This window comes from Drosophila simulans, chromosome 2L (genome assembly GCF_016746395.2).
Source record: "Drosophila simulans strain w501 chromosome 2L, Prin_Dsim_3.1, whole genome shotgun sequence".
NCBI lineage: Eukaryota > Metazoa > Arthropoda > Insecta > Diptera > Drosophilidae > Drosophila > Drosophila simulans.
In genome coordinates, this window is record NC_052520.2 from 9,028,236 (window position 1) to 9,046,914 (window position 18,679).

The window sequence follows — 18,679 nt, forward strand, 5'->3', positions numbered from 1 at the left end:
CTGGCTTATCTTAGCCACCACCCCAAAATTCGTGTGCAAAACAATTTTCAACTCGCTTCCTTTTGGCTGACGACGAAATTTTCGGGATATACCCCTCCTATTCAGACATTTCCCCCACATTGTGTCTGCCAATTTACGTTATCGTTTTCAAATTGAAAATTTGCGTAATCACATTTTAAGTGAAAATCGCTTTGCAAATTAAATTAAATCGATTTCTTCAAGACGATAAAATCGGGCTGAGTGAAAATTGTTATACCAAGAGTTGCAGGGTTTGTAAATATACATTATGGCTTTCCTTTTATTTCCGGTTTCCGGTTTGGCACTTGAGCTTTAAGCTCTGAAATATGCATCTGCAGTTTTACTTTGGTGTCTGCATAGTCGCGACATTGCATCTCAAAGACCCATCAACGTCATCAAATCGTTAGTCAAATACGAGAAAAGAAAAAATATTTAAGTTCTTTGCTCTTCGCCCAAGTCTCTCGTGGCAATAAAAATGATGAAGTACTTTGAAAGTACTAGTAGGACTGGGCTGGAAAAAATAAGAGAAGAAGTTAGAAAAGCTTGCATTCCTGGCATATCCTTTAGTTTTTATGCATACCCAACAAAGGAAAAAAGGGTACATTGAGATTTCGAACGGATTGAATGATTGGGAGTAGTTTTGAATCTTATCACTTAAAATAAATAATAAATAAATTTAGAAAAATCATTTCTAGTAAATCAGATGAAATAAAATATTTAAATATCTCTATCATATTCGTCTTCTGGCATAATAGCCTTGAACTTTCATTCAATATAAAAAAAAAACCATTTATAACTTGTGTCCGTAATGTTCAAATAATTTTATCATGTATATTTATTTTCCAACAATCTTTCTCTTATTTTTGCATCCAGTGGCAGCAGTTAATCCTCAAGGATTCACAATTAAAGAACGTAGGTCTTAGAAGTACCGAAGCTTGCATATGAATCTAAATTGTATATATTCTTAGCAAAATGCTGGTATGTGGCGAACCCTGGACCCTGTGATGATTTTGTAAAAGTCTGGGGCTACGATTATTTGACTAATCGTTGCATTTTCTTCTACTATGGAGGCTGTGGTGGAAATCCAAATCGATTTTATACGAAAGAGGAATGCTTGAAAACATGCCGGGTGTACAGACCTCCAAATCGAAAGAAAAGGGAAGAAAATTTGGACGAAGAAGAGGAGGAAGAGTTTGAGGAAGATATTGATAACTGGGACAAATGGGACAGCGAATGGGACAGGATGGAGCTATGACCATATCAATAGTAAGGGTATTCAAGACCCGCCATGCCGAATAGACATTGGCTTCAAGTTAACTTTTGATTCGTTGTGCAAACGCATAATTTCAGTTTGAAAGAAAGAACTTCCCGTCGAGTTGGTTGTAATGCGTTTTCTTTTAGCCGTCTCCACTGCATTTTCCATCTTACTTACGACGGCTATATGTATATCTCTCTAGACGTCTGTTTGCTGCCAATCTGGGCGACGGCCATTAAGTCAAACCGTTTGAAGCAATTTGAAAGCTACCCAGACTATGCAACATATATATTTTTACAGACTCCCTGGGTTATTTATCAACAATTTTATGTGGATAGCGTTGCGATTCTGACAATTTTTGACATGCAATTTGCCATTTTCCATCTGCTACAGCCGTATTTTGGGTGTGGAATTTGGCATTTTTCCGCAGGCTGCAATAAGTTTTGGCAGCGAATGCAGATGAGGCTCATGATGAGATGAACTCGCTATTGTCGATGCCTTGCCCAAATCCCCAGGGAAAATTCGCAACTGTCTGAGGAAGTAAACTTTCTAGTTTCCAGCTCAAATTTATGCAGTGCCGGATAATAGTGACAAAAGAAAATGCCTTGCTAATTGGAAAGAATTTTGTTTGCCCATTCTGTCCTCTTTACATGGACACTGCTCGTTAGGCTTAATTAGCAATCATAAAAGTTGTTCCCAGTTAAATGTCGAACATTCCCATTTGGTCATGTGACACTTTCGTTGCCTGTGGTGTCGGCTAGCAGGACCTGATCCTGAATTGGAGGTGTTCCCAAGCTACCTATTTTACTTTCTGCTCACGTGGCTTTTCCGCTCCATCCCAACTTTGTCAGTCCCCCAAGACTTTTATGACTGATTATGTTGTGTTTCGGCCATTTAATTGCCACTTGGCTCTGGATGTGACTACTTTTATGGTTAATGAGCAACTTGTGGTAATTTAGGGGGCTCGGGAGCTACGGTGATCAGGTGTGCAGACAATGTCTGGGTTTGATGGTCGAGCCAATTAAATGGGTAATATAAGAAGGTGTCGGGTGGAGGACATATAAATTAAAAAGAATTGCGTTGAACTTGATCCAAAGGCGAGGACTTCGAAATAGTTTTGGTTTTATAAACGATGAAACGCAAAGTTATAATAATAATTTTACATATAAAGCTTAATTTTCCATAAAGTCAACTAGAAATGGTTTTTGGTTTATTTAACGTTTATCTTTTGATATGTAAATCAACAACATCCAACTCTGACATCATCTGTTGCTGGTGTCCAACATCATTTGACTGTTCTGTCAGTTCAACGATTTGAAAAATCGTTCACAATAAATTAAATTTCAGACAGACTTGTTTCCGTCTCGACACTCGAGCTGAAAATTTAAATAGGTCAAATATGCATTTAATTTCCGCACGAATGAAATGAATTTGTCTGGGGCTTTGTAAGCGCTCTGCCTCTCGTTTTTCCAGCCCCAGTGCCTCCAGCTGTCAAATACATAAAGCACAAGCAAAGTGTGCCTGGCTGACTGACTCGCAGCGAATGTCCTGCCCTCCTACCAGATCCTTGCCATTTCCCACTGCTCTCGAGCTCAAGAGAACACGTGTTCGGGCCACCTTCCGCCTCGACCATGGACTGCTCCGTACACTTAACTTATTTGGCTCCATTAAAATCTTGCTAAATAAATATTTAATGCGTGAACAACTGGAGAGGAGGTTGTGGGCTTGGAGGCACAGGGACCTCCCCGTGGAACCATCCATGGAGCAACAGCCTGGCCAGATGATTTATGACCTTCGCTCTTTTCCTGGCCTTTTGTTCAGCCTCTTCTTCTGGGCCCGACTAATGGTTCATAATTGATTTTTATGCCTATTGTGTTGGCCATCTTGCCCCAAGTCGACCATTGCTGGTCTCCTTCAAATGGCGCGTTCATAATGCGACGCACTGCACCAAGGCCCCATTACAGATGTTTTGTGTGGGTTGGGGGCGTATTAAAAACTTATAATTTCAGCCATTGGTGGTGCACATAAATTCCATTTATTGCCACAAAATGTTGGACTAAATGAAGCAGTGGCTTTCAAATGGCTTCCTGGTTAATGTTTTAATTTGGTGCTCAAAGTATACGCATAAATAATGAAATCGAAAATCAATGAACATGGCGAAAAGTAATGTTCTTTACTCCGCATTTAGGTTAATTTTTTTTAAATACACTATGAAACAATCAGGTCCGCCAAAATTTTTTTAAGGACTCAAATACACTATAACATAATATATGGTTTATAAAAATCGTAGCCATTTTTAGGAATTTAGATCTTGTATAATATTTTCGAACCCACCCTCAGTTCACTCACCTTCTTCCCCCCAATCCACTTGATTTAATAACACCAATAAGATGCCAAAGCCAAACACCCAGACCCCAACGTAATTCCTTCCATGTTGCCTTCAACTAAAATCTAAATAAATAAATGTCCATTTTGGACACCTACGAACGTGGCCAGTAGCAATTCCAGGGACAGGTGATGGGGCGGGCTACTTGGGGAAGCTGTCCATGTGGAGACTCCTTCTTACTAGGGGAGTTGGGACCCAGCATTCCGGGCATATCATGCGTTTACTTTAATAATGCGCATAAATTGGTAGTCGCATTCGGACCTTTTGACTGCTTCATTCCTCAGACACGAATTTAGAAATCGAGTGGGGAGCACGCCAGCGTTTCATTTAGCTTTTGTTTGACTTGGCACCCCCAGCTCCAGTGACTCCATCTGTCTGCCCGTCTAGTCAGACATTGTTTTCGCATCCCAGTCTGACCCCGAGAATATTTTTGCCAGCGTTTAATCTTTAATTTTCCGCCACTATGTGGGGATGCCCCACCATCTGTCTGTCTATCCAACTGTCGGACCGTCCCCCAAGCCCAAACTCAATTTATTTGTTTTAGCTTCTGGTCGTGGTGAATGGTAGTAAGGTATGCCGCATTAAATTAAATACTTAGCCGCTTCTCGGCAACGCTTGGCGTAAAAATTATGCCAGCATTTAAGTGTTTAATATCCGCCGGAGACTTCTGTGGGTCCTTTTTCCTTGGCTTTACTCTGTCGGTCCGCTGTGGATATTTATTAGTTGATTTTAATGGAAAAACCCCGGCGAACACTTGGCATACATAATTGTTGCGGGCGGAGACTTATGCCAAGACATAAAACTAGGGATTGTAGGGGTGGTAGGAAAGCTGATGTCATGCAAATTACTATGAGCTTAGAGCAAATATTTTTGGATGGCGAATATTTTGGTATTAAAGTGTGAGGATTATTAAAGCTCTTTTAAATCTTAAAAGACTTTCCATAAGTAGGAATTTTGCTGCACGGAGTGCAGAGTTGTGAATCGTTCGACAGCTAAGAAAGTTCGTATGATTTCTTTTTTTTTTTACTTTAAATTGTGCCCCTCCTTTCCATTTATCTCTGCTAAAACTGGCATGCATCCACACCCCATCCATATTCCGAACATAGTTCTCCTCATTGCCAACGCTAACCTGCAATTCGTAAGCCCCCTGGACAACTTTAACTATACCTCAAACGAGTCCCCACCCAATTCCTATAGACCACAATGCTTGCCTGCATTTGTTAACCAGAAAAACCCCCAAAGGAGCGACCAGCAACAAAGCTGCACTCAACACAAATGCAACCGGAGGAGGTATGCAGGACGAAAAGGACGAAGAACTCGCCCAGACCGAGGGCAAACCCAAAGTGGTATCCTATCCATTCGGCTGGACTTGCTTCTGTGGCCTGCTCCTGGCAGCAATTGTTAATAAGATTTGCACATCATTTCACGTGTCCCGGCCAACTGTCTGTCTGGGTGTTGTGCTGTATATTTGCATGCAATAAAGCCGCACGGAGTTTGGAGCTCCTTTCCCATCACCAGTATTCATTGTCTCACACTCCTCAGGGTCTATTGTCTGTTTGGCATTTTATGGCGTACATTTAAGCTGGCGACTGCAGCTGGCAAATATCAATAGGGATGGGCACCGAAACCCCATCCGAACCCTTGACTCGATTTCCGGCCGGGCTGCATGTGCAATGCCTGCTTCGGGTCTGACCATTATTGCATTTTTTATGGCATTTTTTTGACACATTTCTAATGGAATTTCCAAGGGCCAAAAGGAGTCTTGTGCCTCGAATGTCCTGGCCTTAAATATTGATAAGCAATTCGGGACGGCAACAACGTAATCGGGCAATTTGTTATAAATAAATAAGAGAGTTCTCAGTTGATTCGGATTTCCTACGTTTTTCATGTTTCTAACTCCCATTTTACTTATTTATTGCAGCAGAAAACAAAATTAAATTGCTATAAAACAATGATTTGCGTATTTCCCAAGTAGGGTGCAACCCCCGAAAAAAAGAAAGATAATAAAAGGCGAAGGTCTGGGAAGATAAAATGCGACAAATTAATTGGAATTTATGGCTTGGAAGCGTGTGAAAAACTTCGAGGAAGAGATGTGTTGGAACCCCGCAGAAGATGAATGTCGATGGGGCGTCAGAGGAGGATTTAATGAACAATTAGAGAGGATTAGAGGTATCTCCCTTTTTTCGAAACTGACACACGCTAAAGTCCCATAAAGCCGGAGGGAAAGTTGCGATATTTTTTATTTGCCCCTTTTTTCCATCGAGCTTAACTATCCATTCGTAGCTTTCACAGGCTGACAGAATTCACCGGCTGTTAACTTCATTCGAAATTCAAAAAGCCGAATTCAATGTGACAGCCTCCAGGCCACGGAAATTTTCTCGATAGCAAATCCATTAAAATATCAACAAAACTCAACGATGTAGGACATCAAAATGTAATTTTCGGCTTGGGCACAGCTTGTGCATAATAATGAGCTTGGGTCTGAGGTGGAAATGTGCTGAGATTTTCTTTTTTTGCCCCTAAGCCTTTTGCTTAACCGCAGGTGTTTTCTGCTGGGTTATTTTCATAATAATTATGCATAGATTAGATGTACTCAAGACAGCTTACATGGCATATAAACGAGCTTTAGCGCGGTCTAGACTTAAATTTATTTTAAAGAATAACAACTGTGCAGCATATTTTATTTATATTTCTCTGGTACTTGGCACGTTTCATCTGAAAACTCGATGACTCAATTTAGATCCAGACACATTTTTTCTACACGATGGAGAGAAAATGGAAAAGGAAAATTCGTTCATTGATTTTCATTAGCCAAACAGAATTTCCGTTTCCTTTCTCGATTCAATTCCAAGTCCAAAACCCGACATTTTACCAATGCCAGGGTTAAGCTAGACCGGAGCCCAAGTTCAAGGGGAAAGTGAAAAATCTCAGACACAAATAAAGCTTCCACTTGCATACCTGATGTCATTTTGTCCTCATACAATGTTTTTGGGTTTTTGACTTTAACTTTCCAGCAGCAGTATCTCCATAGCTTGCCACAGCCCCTGACATGAACTAATTGCAAGTTATTTTCCCCAACTCCGCCTGTGGCTGCCACTGCTGCTCCTGCAGCTCCTGTTGATGTCCTTGCATGCCTGTGGAGCAGTTTTACATTATTTTATTTCTGACCGGGTCTGCAGTGGTTTTGGCTTCCCTTTTCAGCTGCCGCGCGAATAATTTGCTGTCGTCGCTGCTGTCGACACTACCGAAAGGAGAAAATTAAAAATCAGTTGCGCATTATTTATAAATTCTTTGGTTAAAAGTCAACCGCGCTGTAGAAGTAGTTTTTTTAACCCTTTAACACACACGGCTTAAATGTTCGGCACTACGAGAACTATTGCCCACAGTGGTGCTTTTTGGTTTTGACTTAAAATATTTCAGAATATGTAGTTTCTGTATTTAAATCGTAACTTCAAAAAAAGAAACCCAAAAGAAAACAGAGCAATCTTCGTCATGTGGAGCGAAGCCAATAAGTTATTGCCGCCCTAAAGACGCGGCTTTAAGACATTAAGTATACGAGGCGTGTACGTGTTGCTGTTCCCATCCTCAAGTCTTCTGCCCGACTCTTACTCAATCTTTCGCTCTGTGAGCTGTCATTATTAATGCGTATAATTAGCGCACTTGATAAAGATTGATTGGGCAGGCTTTATATGGGGCAGAACGGGAAAAAGGAAACACGCCAGACATGAGACGCTCGCACACAGATGCAAACCGGAAACCACAGAGTAAGCAAATACACACACGCACAGATTGCGGCACTTGTTTATGTGGCACACGCATGACTTGAACTTAATTTCCTTATTTTAATATAAACAACAAGAGAGTTTATATCCCCACTTGTTTTTTCATCTCGGACTAGGACTCGGCTAGACAAAAACCAGGATGTACAGGCACTAAGAAAAGATTCACCGAAATAAAGCAATCATTGATATAAAGTATTCTCGAAGGTATCTACTCGGCTTATTTGCTGTTTATCTTTCGGTTTGCCCAGCAAACGTTTTCTTATGCTTCAGTTGCATATTTACGATTATTGTGCTCACACATTTCGTTTTATTCTCGAGCATATCTAGATTTAGTTGGAACTGCTTTGGACCAGCAGATCACTCTATATCCTGAGTTCATTATTAAACCACAGATTTAAGGCTAAGCTAGTTTCAGATACTCTACGGAGAAGCAGATGTGTTTTTTGAACTAAAAATTTGGGTTAGCAAAGTAAAAGCAATGGGAAAACTGGCTTGGTCTTTTGTGTTTCGGTAAAATAGATTAGTGTATTATAATATGGCAGGATATTTGTGAGTCCACGAAGCTTACTTCTTACACATTTGCTGTCTTAAGCGATTTTCTTTGTACCATTCCCCTAGTTATTTCTATAGGTTTCATTCAGTCCCACCATATGTCTCCTACTCATTTCGAGAGATTCGTTTACTTTTGGGCCTACACAAATAATCCCTGACCAGGCCAACACATGTGTTTGCTGCGGTTTAGTTGGGATGTTTTATGGCGAGGGCATTTACACTAATCATGCAATTCTTGTTACAATTTTATTGGCCTCTCCCAAAAGCCTAAGCGGGCTCATTAGCACGTTGAGTGCATAGCTAATGAGCGCCAGTTGACCAGCTTTGCGTGGGACTGTACTCAGCTCCTCAAAGTAATCCGTGGAATTTGGTGGAAAATTAGCATTTCCTGGTTAAACAAAATCAGAATGAGACCAAACAAAGCCAACGAAAGTGGCAAACAAAGGAGGACAAGAAATTGAGACAATTGGCTCAATTGTCTGGCTTGACAATTGTCTTTGCCTCGAGGCTAGTAAATTGCAGATTTTGTCAACTTTTTGTCGGAAGTGTTGAAGCTGCCAAAGTTCCAAGGAGAACTTTAAAGTTGCCTCTTTGTTTTGTGTGAGTGCCCGGGGAGAGTGCTTTGTTCTGAACTGAGTTTTTGCTTTCATTAGTCAATGCAAATTATTTGCAATCAAACAAAAGTCGGAGCTACCTAATATAAAGCCAGCCAGAACTCCTCATATAAATTAAATCACAGAGGTAAAGGCGAATCACCGAGCTCATTGCCAGTTTTGTGGCATTCAAATGCAAAAAAGTAAGCAAACCAAAGGCCACAGTACAGCTTCGTCCTTTGTTCCTCCCGACTACGGTGGCATTTCATCTAAATGTTAATAAGTCTTCTGGCCCGGTTGTCTATCTTCCCCTAACAAGGTGTCAGAGGGCGCTACGCCAAGGCATTTTCCACTTGGCCGCCCTGATTGAGGAGTGAAGTTGCTCGAGGGGACGCTAAATCCTGGCTACTGGCGCTCTCAAGCATACATCCTGTTTATTGGGCTGGCTTATTGATGAGTCTGCCTGGATTTTTTCCTCCCCGTCCCACTGATTCCCCTTCGGGTTTTCTTCGGTTTTTGTGTATTTTGTTTGTGGATTTAGGTTGACTAAATAGTGGCGAGCCCAAATATGCTAGAAAAGTGGGACAAAAGTTATTTAAGGCCAAACAAGTACTTGACACATTGAATGTATGCGAGTCCTCCTGGCTTGATATTGATTGATTGACTTATGGGGACAGATTTGAAGATATTTTTTTTAAAGCGAGCTGTGTATAAATAAATCAATGAGTTTGGTCCTTACACGGCTTTTTTAAATTGTACACACTTTATACCTCGTACTTCATCCATCAGTCAATATTAACGTTAAAATGTACATGTCAAAATATTAGCCTTGTCAACGTAAATTTTTTTGGGCATCATATAGGTAATAAAAAATTCATGTAACTAATTTAAATGCATGGAAAAACGGGCAAACATACTCACTCTCGCATCGAAATATTTTCACCGTGTCTGGTCATTTTATGCTGCTTTTATTATTTGTAAAACGTTTTTAATTAAATTATGCGCATTAAATATTTATCAATAATGGGTAAGTTTTGAAATTTTATTGAATTCCACTCGCGAGAAAATGCAAATGCAGCAAATCGCTGTATTGCTGCATCAACAACGCGACAAAACAAACAATTAGTCCACGAACTCGATTAAAATTAATTTATAATCAGTTTGATGAATAAAAAAATCAATAAATGGGCACACATTATGTTTATGGTTCCGTGAACTTTAGGCATATTCTTTGCGGTGAGTGCGGATGATTTAAATTTGATGTGAGAAAGGTTGCCTTCATCAATCTTAACCTTTGCCTCAAATGCGTAGAAAATCGACACGAAATCGAAATCGCTTTTGGCTTGGCCATGGAAAGTTTTCCCCTTTTAGGCAAATTTCCCTGTTTACGCCTACGAAAAGTGTGTCAAGGCGAGAAACAAAAAGGACGGAACTAAGCTGAAAATAAACACAATTTCCGAACTTGCTAATCAAGGATAGCTGTCTATCGATTGGTGGTCGGCGAAGGTAAAATGGATTGGGTAACCTAAATTATGCAAACATGGGTAAGTCATCTTGAAAATTGGGTACAAATGCCTTAAGGCCACATTTCTTTAAAATATAACACTTTAGTTTTTCATTATTTTACAACTACGGAAAGCGATATGAAACCAGGTCACCACATAAATTTTAGCTTACGTTTCGGCACTGTTCGTGCCAAAAATGCAGTCTCTTGGCATTAACATGGCAAATATTTGCCTAGTGGTATGCTGACAGTTTTATAGCAGGCCTGAGAGTCGGCCAAAAAAAGGGATACATTATCTGTATGGTAAAGAAAAAGTTGTTCAACGCCTGAACCACGACCTGGGCCAATTACAAGACAAGCGGCCATAAATTACGCACTCAAAAAAACATTCGCAGACTGCACTTGACCTCTTTGATTGTGGTCTGCTGGTCTCGACATTTGTAATAAGCGTCTGGGAGCCGACAAAACATGGAAACAACTTTTAATTGCATGGCAGATAGTACGGTAAGCCCTCGAGTTGATGGAGGGAGTGTGGCATACGAGGCTAGACACACACAGCAAATTGAAATTTTCAAGCCTTGGCGCCCAAAGTTATGCGGCAAAAACTTTTTGTTATTTTCCATATAGTACACACACATGGACTTGTACACACAGTTGTTTGTTGGTGTCGAGTTGAGCTGATTTGATGGCCACCCATCTGCATTAATGACTGGCCATGAAGAGTCTGCTTCGCCATCTCACCGCTGTGCCAAATTAAATGCATAATTACTTGGTAATTGGATTTGTGGCCGGCTCAACTGGCTGTGCAAAATTTTCTAATTAAAATGTTTAGTGGCAGCTCGCCGCCTCACGATCGTCCCTTCATTCGTTCCAATATTCAAGTCTGCGGAGAGCTCCTCGATTGCCACTTGATGGCGCCAAAGCCTCAGGCACGTTTTCCACTCGGGGGTTCCCCGCCAAGTAGCTCAAGTCCCGCCCGCTGTGAGGGGCACAAACTTCAGTTACCTGCGCAACGTGGAGTGTTTTGGCTGCCATGGACCATATTAGAAATTCATAGATTGAAATTGAACAAATTAAATAAATACCACACAGAGAATGGTATTGCTAGTTCTTACACAAAAATACGAATAGTTTTTTAAGGGATTTAATAAAATATTCTCGCGATTGAAAGCTTTTCACGATTACAGGGTATCCATTCTGCCACAAGATTCCATTACTTCTACCCGCTTCTCTTATCTCGGAAGAAGTGGTCTTGCTTCGCTCCGTGGGAGTTTTGGAGGTACTACCTTTGCTCTAAATAAGTAATAAACACCTTGACTGGGCCTCCTCCTGCACGTTTCGTAGTAATAAATTTCTATTTTCCTGTTGTTCTGGCTTGTAGTGGCTGCGGGTGGTAAAAAGGACACGGTTTGGTAAAACGGGCAGCCAGGATGGAAGCAATCACAGTCGGGTGCATAGTTTGGCGGCTTTTAAAATTTTCATAAGGAGCGCCGGGCGTCGCATTCGTAATACAACGAAATTTATTGCACACACTCAGGCGGCATTGCCTGCCTGCTTACTTATTCATATGAAATTGCCTGATTACCGTTGGCCAAATCGTTTTGCCCAGAACCATAGTGTGTACATAGCTCTGTATTGGTACGTGTTTGAATTATATGCCGGTCATGCTGGGAATCAGGATTTGGATCCCGAATTGGGGGACCCCCAATATAACTCCACCGTCGTAATGCGCCTGTTTGTATGGCAATTGCTGCTCTGGGCCGAATTTTTTATGAACTTGCCGGGTCATGACTTTTATGATTTGTAAGTCCATGGGTTCATAAAGCCTTTTGGTAAGTAAGCACTTACATGTCTGCAGTTTCACTCACAAGACTCATTGAATTAAGCAAAGTGAAGAAATGACTATCGCAAAAGACAGAAACTAACTGGAATGCTGTAGGCTTTTGATTTATTTATAATTTAATAACTCCAATACATAAGTAAAACACTTAAAGTTTTTTCTCTTTTAACATTAGTTTTCAAACTAACAATACTGCAATTCTATTTTCCTTAGTATATAGATTTCTTCTTTCCATTTTTCCAACGATTTCCTCTATTTTCCCACACAGCGAATTATCAACCAAATGTGTTTTCCTTGTCTCTCACAAACACTTCAGGCTGTATCAATATTTTTGTTCGAATGAAAATCTCCACTCGGCTTAAAAAAGCGAAAACACACAAAGTGTGAAAGCCTTAAGGACTAGCACGTGCTCAAAATCTCAGCAGGGAAAGCACACACTCTCAACTTGCTATAAACACCTTTGCCGAGCACTAAAATATAACTTAATCCTAACGAAATTGATATGAAATTTTACAGACACACCAGCGACACACGGGGCGTATGAGTAACAGACAAACACACACAGGGCCGCACGTCAAGAAAGTTCTGCGAGGCAGAAATTTAAATTCCACTCATGAGGTGTGAAAATGTTTGTTGTGCTTCGGCTTGTAAAAGTTTTTGCTGGTCTCCCTTTCATGTTGACAGTTTTTCCCCGTTTTTCTCTTTTCATGCTCTTCCCATTTTGCTAATTTGTTGACGCTTTTTACTGTTGTATCAACTTTGATGTTTGCTTTGATAATTTTAGATTGAAAAAGTTTGGTCCTATAACGTATCGGGTTTTTTAAAATAAACATAGGACTTTCACCACGAAAATCAATAAGACTATGCTTCTGTTTTGTACTCGGATTATGTTTTGGCCGCTTTTGAGGGGACAACTCAGGCTAATTACACACATGGAAAACTAATTCAACCTTGTTCCACATTTTCCGCTCACTGCCGCCTCCTTTGTATCTAGTGAGGACAAAACAACAAAAAGGAAACGCATCTCTTGAGGCTGTCAAGCCACGCCTCTTAGCATACTTTACAATTACTTTTAGCTACCACCGCCCTTCGTTTTCCGGGTAATTTTATCTCACTCATTGCCTCTCCCCCTAGCTGCTTAATTTTTACACTTGCCGCCTTCAAATGACATCCCCTGAGGTATATATATATATATATACATACATATAGGCGGAAAAGCGACAGCAACAATGCCAAGAAAAAGAAAAGTGGCACAAACATTCCTCTCTTACCCTGCCTTGAGGGTTGCTTGCCACCGTAGCCACGTGAAAGGCATAAAAATGGCTGAACAGAATTTAATAAAACCTATTTCCATTTATTAAATTCTTCTCTTCATCGTCGCCTCTAATTTTGTTTTGCCACAAACTTTTGCCGGTTTCCCTGACAGCCGTGGCAAATGTTTATCTTGCGCATCCACGACTACTGGCGCAATTCATAAAGCAAACCTCAAGAAATGCAAATATCTGTAGTTGGTCTGGCAAACGCAGCAAAGGCGTCTTAACCGCAACTAAACAAGTAATTTTGCGCACATTTCACTTGTCATATGACACGTAGTTTCCCGCCAAGCCCCTGCCCCTTTTCGTTTCCTTTTTTTGCTGCACTGTCTGGGAGCGATTTTCCTACTTAGCAGCTAGGAAAAGTTGCAAGCTCGTTGCATTTTCTCCAAAACCCCAACGGCGAGTCCTCATAACGCGTGTTAAGTGCTTCCCCGACGTAGATACAAGATACAAGATACTGCAAGTTCAACTGTTTCGTCCTTTTTGCTTGTTAGTTTCCGCTTTCGCAAAAAGGTGCGCCCTACAGCTTGCTTTTCTTGGATTTCCTCTACTCTTTTTCTATTTTTCGGAAACACTTAAAGCATATCGGTTAATATTAAGATATTTTTCCCAGCAAGTGGTGGTAATTTTCAGACATTGTCTTTATGCCTTTTATAGTTGCCTCTGTTAATGGCCACGTTCAACCAATTAAAATTATAATTGGCCAACGTAAAAGCTAACTGCCAAATACATACCGCCTTCCAGAGAAAATCTCTCTTTAAGCCCTGTTAAGTTTTCGCAGTGCACCCGACTAACTAAGTTTCATATTAAGACAGCTACCAGACTGAGAAACGCGGGGCAGGGGTGATCACATACATCATAAAGCAAATCAAGCGTAAGTAACACCTTGATATAAAGCTCAAGTGACGGCAAAACTCGGGACAAACAGGGCGTATACGCAATTTATATCTCTCAGCCAAGAAATGAAGTAATTAAGGTATGTCTGGTTCCTTTCTTTAATAACTTGTTTGATTGATCACATATTTTCTTTGCTTTGTCCACTCAAAAGTATTTCCAATTGCAACTCAATTAAGATTCCCTATCTCGGTAATAAAAGGAATTCCGGAGCCCCCGTCTTAATGACAAATGATTTGGTTTCCTTGCTGTTTATATGACCATAAATATAAAGTGAAAACGCCCAGTGTGAGTTCAAAGTTCAAAGAATGTAGAGGGTCTACAACTTGTAATTGGCACACAGATTGGGAGTCTGCAACATGTGTAGTGGGTGTTGTTGGGCTATAATGAAAAAGGTTGCTCTTTGAACGCCTTTTGTTGGCTTGAGGGTTTTGGGATTTCTATAGGTTCGTCCGGCTGGGAAACAGACAAATTGCCACCGATTAAGATTTTTTATCGGAGTACACAGGGACGGCCATGAAAAATGAAGATGTTGGGTTTTTTTTCTTGCAACTTGAGGTTAAATGAAGTCCTCGAAACTTCCCAAACCAATTACTCAAACTGACTTTAAGTTTAAGAAATTTAAGGACCTGTATTGCCTAAAAACTGAACATGTCCTTTATCCAATGACCTCAATATACAATTGTATTCTTTACACCTCTAATAATACCCTTTGGAGGGCTAATTAACACATTTGCTCCAACACAATCACGATGTAGCCCCATTAATTAAGTGCTAATTATGATGACATCACGACAAGACAGACAAATCCCACCCCTAATCATTTGAGCACCTATATAACGAAGCCGGAATGGGCTGTGAAATTCACAACATTGTGGATATTGACACAGACAATATGGAATTGAAATCGATGGATACGGTGGAGATGCCCATTTTTGGGAGCACTCTGAAGCTAATGAAGTTCTGGTCATATCTGTTCGTACACAACTGGCGCCGCTATGTCGCAATGGCTCCGTACATTATAATCAATTGTACTCAGTATGTGGATATATATCTGAGCACCGAATCCTTGGACTTTATCATCAGAAATGTATACCTGGCTGTATTGTTTACCAACACAGTGGTAAGAGGTGTATTGTTATGCGTACAGCGATTTAGCTACGAGCGTTTCATTAATGTTTTAAAAAGCTTTTACATTGAGTTGTTGGTGAGTACGAAAGATTATCTCAAAAATACATATTGCATAAATGCAGTTTTAAAGCAATCAGATGACCCCACCATCAACCTTTTGGTCGAGGAAACCACACGCCTATCAGTTTTCATTAGTAGGATTAATTTATTAATGGGCTGCTGCACGTGCATTGGCTTTGTTACATATCCCATTTTTGGTTCGGAAAGAGGTGGGCTATATAATTTCGTTGGATGAATTCATTGTCAATTTCTATTCTTGCAGTTCTGCCATATGGCATGTATTTGCCCACCATTGATGAATACAAATACGCATCACCCTACTACGAGATTTTCTTTGTGATTCAAGCCATTATGGCTCCAATGGGGTGTTGCATGTACATACCCTACACAAACATGGTTGTAACATTTACCCTTTTCGCCATTCTTATGTGTCGAGTATTGCAACATAAGTTGAGAAGCCTAGAAAAGCTGAAAATTGAACAAGTACGTGGTGAAATCATATGGTGCATAAAATATCAATTGAAATTATCAGGGTAAGCTTTTTAGGAATTGTTTTTAAAAGTCTTTTAACATTTTAAAAAACAGATTTGTGGACGCAATGAATGCCTTGAACACCCATCTTCATTTGGTTGAGTTCCTTTGCTTTGGTGCCATGCTATGTGTTCTTCTTTTCTCCTTGATAATTGTGAGTGATGGGGTTTTATAAAAAATTTAAGTTTTATTTTTATTTCCACCATCCAACAGGCTCAAACTATTGGTCAGACCGTCATAGTCATCGCATACATGGTAATGATATTTGCCAACAGTGTGGTCCTTTACTACGTGGCCAATGAACTATACTTCCAAGTAAGATTTTCCCACCCACTTTCTTTTAAATTTTTGTATAAGTATGGCATTTCGCAGAGCTTTGATATTGCCATTGCTGCCTATGAAAGCAATTGGATGGACTTTGATGTGGACACACAAAAGACTTTGAAGTTCCTCATCATGCGCTCACAAAAGCCTTTGGCGGTGAAGTCTTATAGACATTTACTCAGTTATGTCCTATTGCTAACCATTATTTTCTCTTCAGATTCTGGTTGGTGGCACCTATCCCATGAACTTGAAAATGCTTCAGTCACTACTGAACGCCATTTACTCCTTCTTCACCCTTCTGCGTCGCGTTTACGGCTAAAAAACACTCGCTTACAAGGTTATCCCCTCTTTGGTGGAACAATTGCCACAATTGATTGCATTTAAGCAGCAAATGTTCCTCTCAAAGGATATTGTGGAAGGGCAAATGCTGTGCAATTGGATTGTTGCAAATGCATTCGAGGCAACTGCAACACGTCTCCGAAATATTCGAAAGGAGCGACCAACGAAATAAACTATAATAAAATTGCTTCTGTTGGATCCTTTGTTGGCTTTTCGACCACATCTTGGCTGGCAGTTGACCACGAGCGCTTCCTTTTGTTGTTGGCTCATTGTTATGCCCGGCACGTGCCATTCAGATAACTTCTATTTAAGCAAATATAAATCTAAAGTGTGCTAAATTAGATTAAAATGTTCTCGTAAAATAAACGTTGTCCAGTCTGCCGCCAGCTGATACAGGGATTCCAGGACCACGGAGCCACCTAACATTATTGTGTCCGAAATTGCTTACAAATTCCCGCTCTGAGTGCCAAGTAAGCCAAATTGTTAATTAATGCTGGAAATTGGAAACTCCGTTATTTATCCCCAATGAGGTCATTGTATAGATGTGGGGGATGAGAAGTTTTGTTTCTTTGTTTCCGAGAGCTCGAAAAGGATTCTTTAAGTAAGGCAATCCACAATAATATATTATTTTATAAAAGATAATAAGAAGGCTTCTTTATAAGGTTTTTATATAATCATTGTAAAGTTCATTTGGTTATCTTCCACCTTGTTTAGTCTTACCAAATATTTGTCACGCCGTGTTTCTCCCTTCATTTAAATACCTTTACTTGAAGTGAAGCCCCCATAAGTTGCTAGCATTATCACTTCAATTTCCCTAATCAACATTAACTTTCACTTCAGAGTCAAGCCCCCTTTCCAAAACCTCCCGTCATCCACATCCGAATTCGACGCAAACTCGTCTTCGAATTGACTTTAATTTAAGAATTTTTTATATGCCCCTCAGAGATCCAAAGGCTAACTGAAGTCAGGAAGCAGAAGTCGCTGGCAGACCTACAAATGGAATCGCTTGACGAGCCTTCAGGCATTGTCTGCGTCTGTGTCTGAGTTGGTTGGTTTAATGGAATTTACCTCCTTCCCTTAATCCAACGAATCATGACTGGCGCGTTTTACTGCATACTTTTTGGCTCTGAGACTGAGGCGGAGGCCGGAAAAAATGCTGATGCGACAATTATAGTTATTGTCTGGCTGGTCTGGGGTGGATAAGATCAGCCAAGATTCCCCCTAATTCTGCCATCCATGAGTACGTGAGGTTGGCGAACACCTCAGGACCTACTCATTCCCTCTTTTATACGGAAGCCAGCTGGCTCATCTTGAATTTCAGATGGTTCTGCGCCTGTTTTATTGCTAATGTAAACATGTTGTTGCTCCGTCAATGTCTTTGACGCCAAATTGACACATTTCTAGGGCGGATATTCCCGCATCCCGCATCCCAAATAGTGTGCTAAAAAGTAGTACGTGCGAGCATGGAGCTTATCGACACTAACAGCAAAAGGCAGCAGAGATGACAGCTGTAGGTTACAAAAAAGTTACTTGCAGTAAAAATAGCAAAGCGTTGAACAAAAAAAAACCTTTTTTAAAATGCGTCTGAAAGCATTCTACGTTTTATTTAAAGTTGCTAAATCAAATAATCAAATACAAGCGGACGGCGCACTTCTTTTCTATCATAATTTTAAGTACTTAAATAAAAACTAGCCAACTTGGCAACACTTTTTGTCAGCCCAACGGAATCTTTAATTTCCCAGGCAGGTGGCAGCTGAAACAGCGCTCCCCAGGCATTCGAAATTTATCCGGCCTCAAATCAATTTACGTCCATTCTCGCCTCGGGCCAAGTTATGTGAGTAGAGTGCCTGAGTGGAAATCATGACTACTGGCAGGTTTAATGAGGCGACTCAGATATAACCCTTCCCCATCGAATTCTGCAACCCTCCGTTTCGTGAATGTTCTTTCATAGTTTTCGCCCTCCAAATTCCATGCTTGCTTTATGCGCATCATCCAGAAATTGCCTACGTGTTGGAATTTTTAAAACATTTCTCGTGTTTTCCTCCGCTTATTTTGTTGACATTTGACTTTTGACCGGGCCAAAAGGGACAGTCAACGAGTGTCGTTGATCCTGCTCTGGTTGGGAAATTTAGGTCAAGCGGTCAAGTGTTTTAT

The 18,679-nt window shown here is 40.5% G+C and overlaps 2 protein-coding genes across 4 annotated transcripts; both read left to right on the plus strand.

Annotated features, from left to right (window-relative positions):
* Positions 1–772: 772 nt before the first annotated feature.
* Positions 773–1,393, plus strand: LOC6731602 (kunitz-type serine protease inhibitor PILP-2). Its single transcript, XM_016179835.3, has 2 exons — positions 773–930; positions 987–1,393. Exons 1-2 carry the CDS (start codon positions 846–848, stop codon positions 1,271–1,273), a joined length of 372 nt encoding a protein of 123 aa, XP_016024277.1. The 5' UTR covers positions 773–845; the 3' UTR covers positions 1,274–1,393.
* Positions 1,394–9,956: 8,563 nt separating this feature from the next.
* Positions 9,957–16,983, plus strand: LOC6731603 (odorant receptor 30a). 3 transcript variants are annotated; one of them, XM_039297106.2, is made up of 7 exons: positions 9,957–10,130; positions 14,899–15,540; positions 15,594–15,864; positions 15,917–16,016; positions 16,076–16,177; positions 16,235–16,342; positions 16,404–16,983. In XM_039297106.2, the coding sequence occupies exons 2-7, from the start codon at positions 14,991–14,993 to the stop codon at positions 16,503–16,505; spliced, it is 1,233 nt and encodes a 410-aa protein (XP_039153040.1). In that variant the 5' UTR covers positions 9,957–10,130; positions 14,899–14,990; the 3' UTR covers positions 16,506–16,983. The 3 variants fall into 3 exon arrangements, with proteins under 3 accessions (XP_039153040.1, XP_039153037.1, XP_039153042.1); XM_039297108.2 differs by lacking the exon at positions 9,957–10,130 and having other exon boundaries at positions 13,780–15,347; positions 15,402–15,540; XM_039297103.2 differs by lacking the exon at positions 9,957–10,130 and having other exon boundaries at positions 13,776–15,540.
* The last annotated feature ends 1,696 nt before the right edge of the window (positions 16,984–18,679 follow it).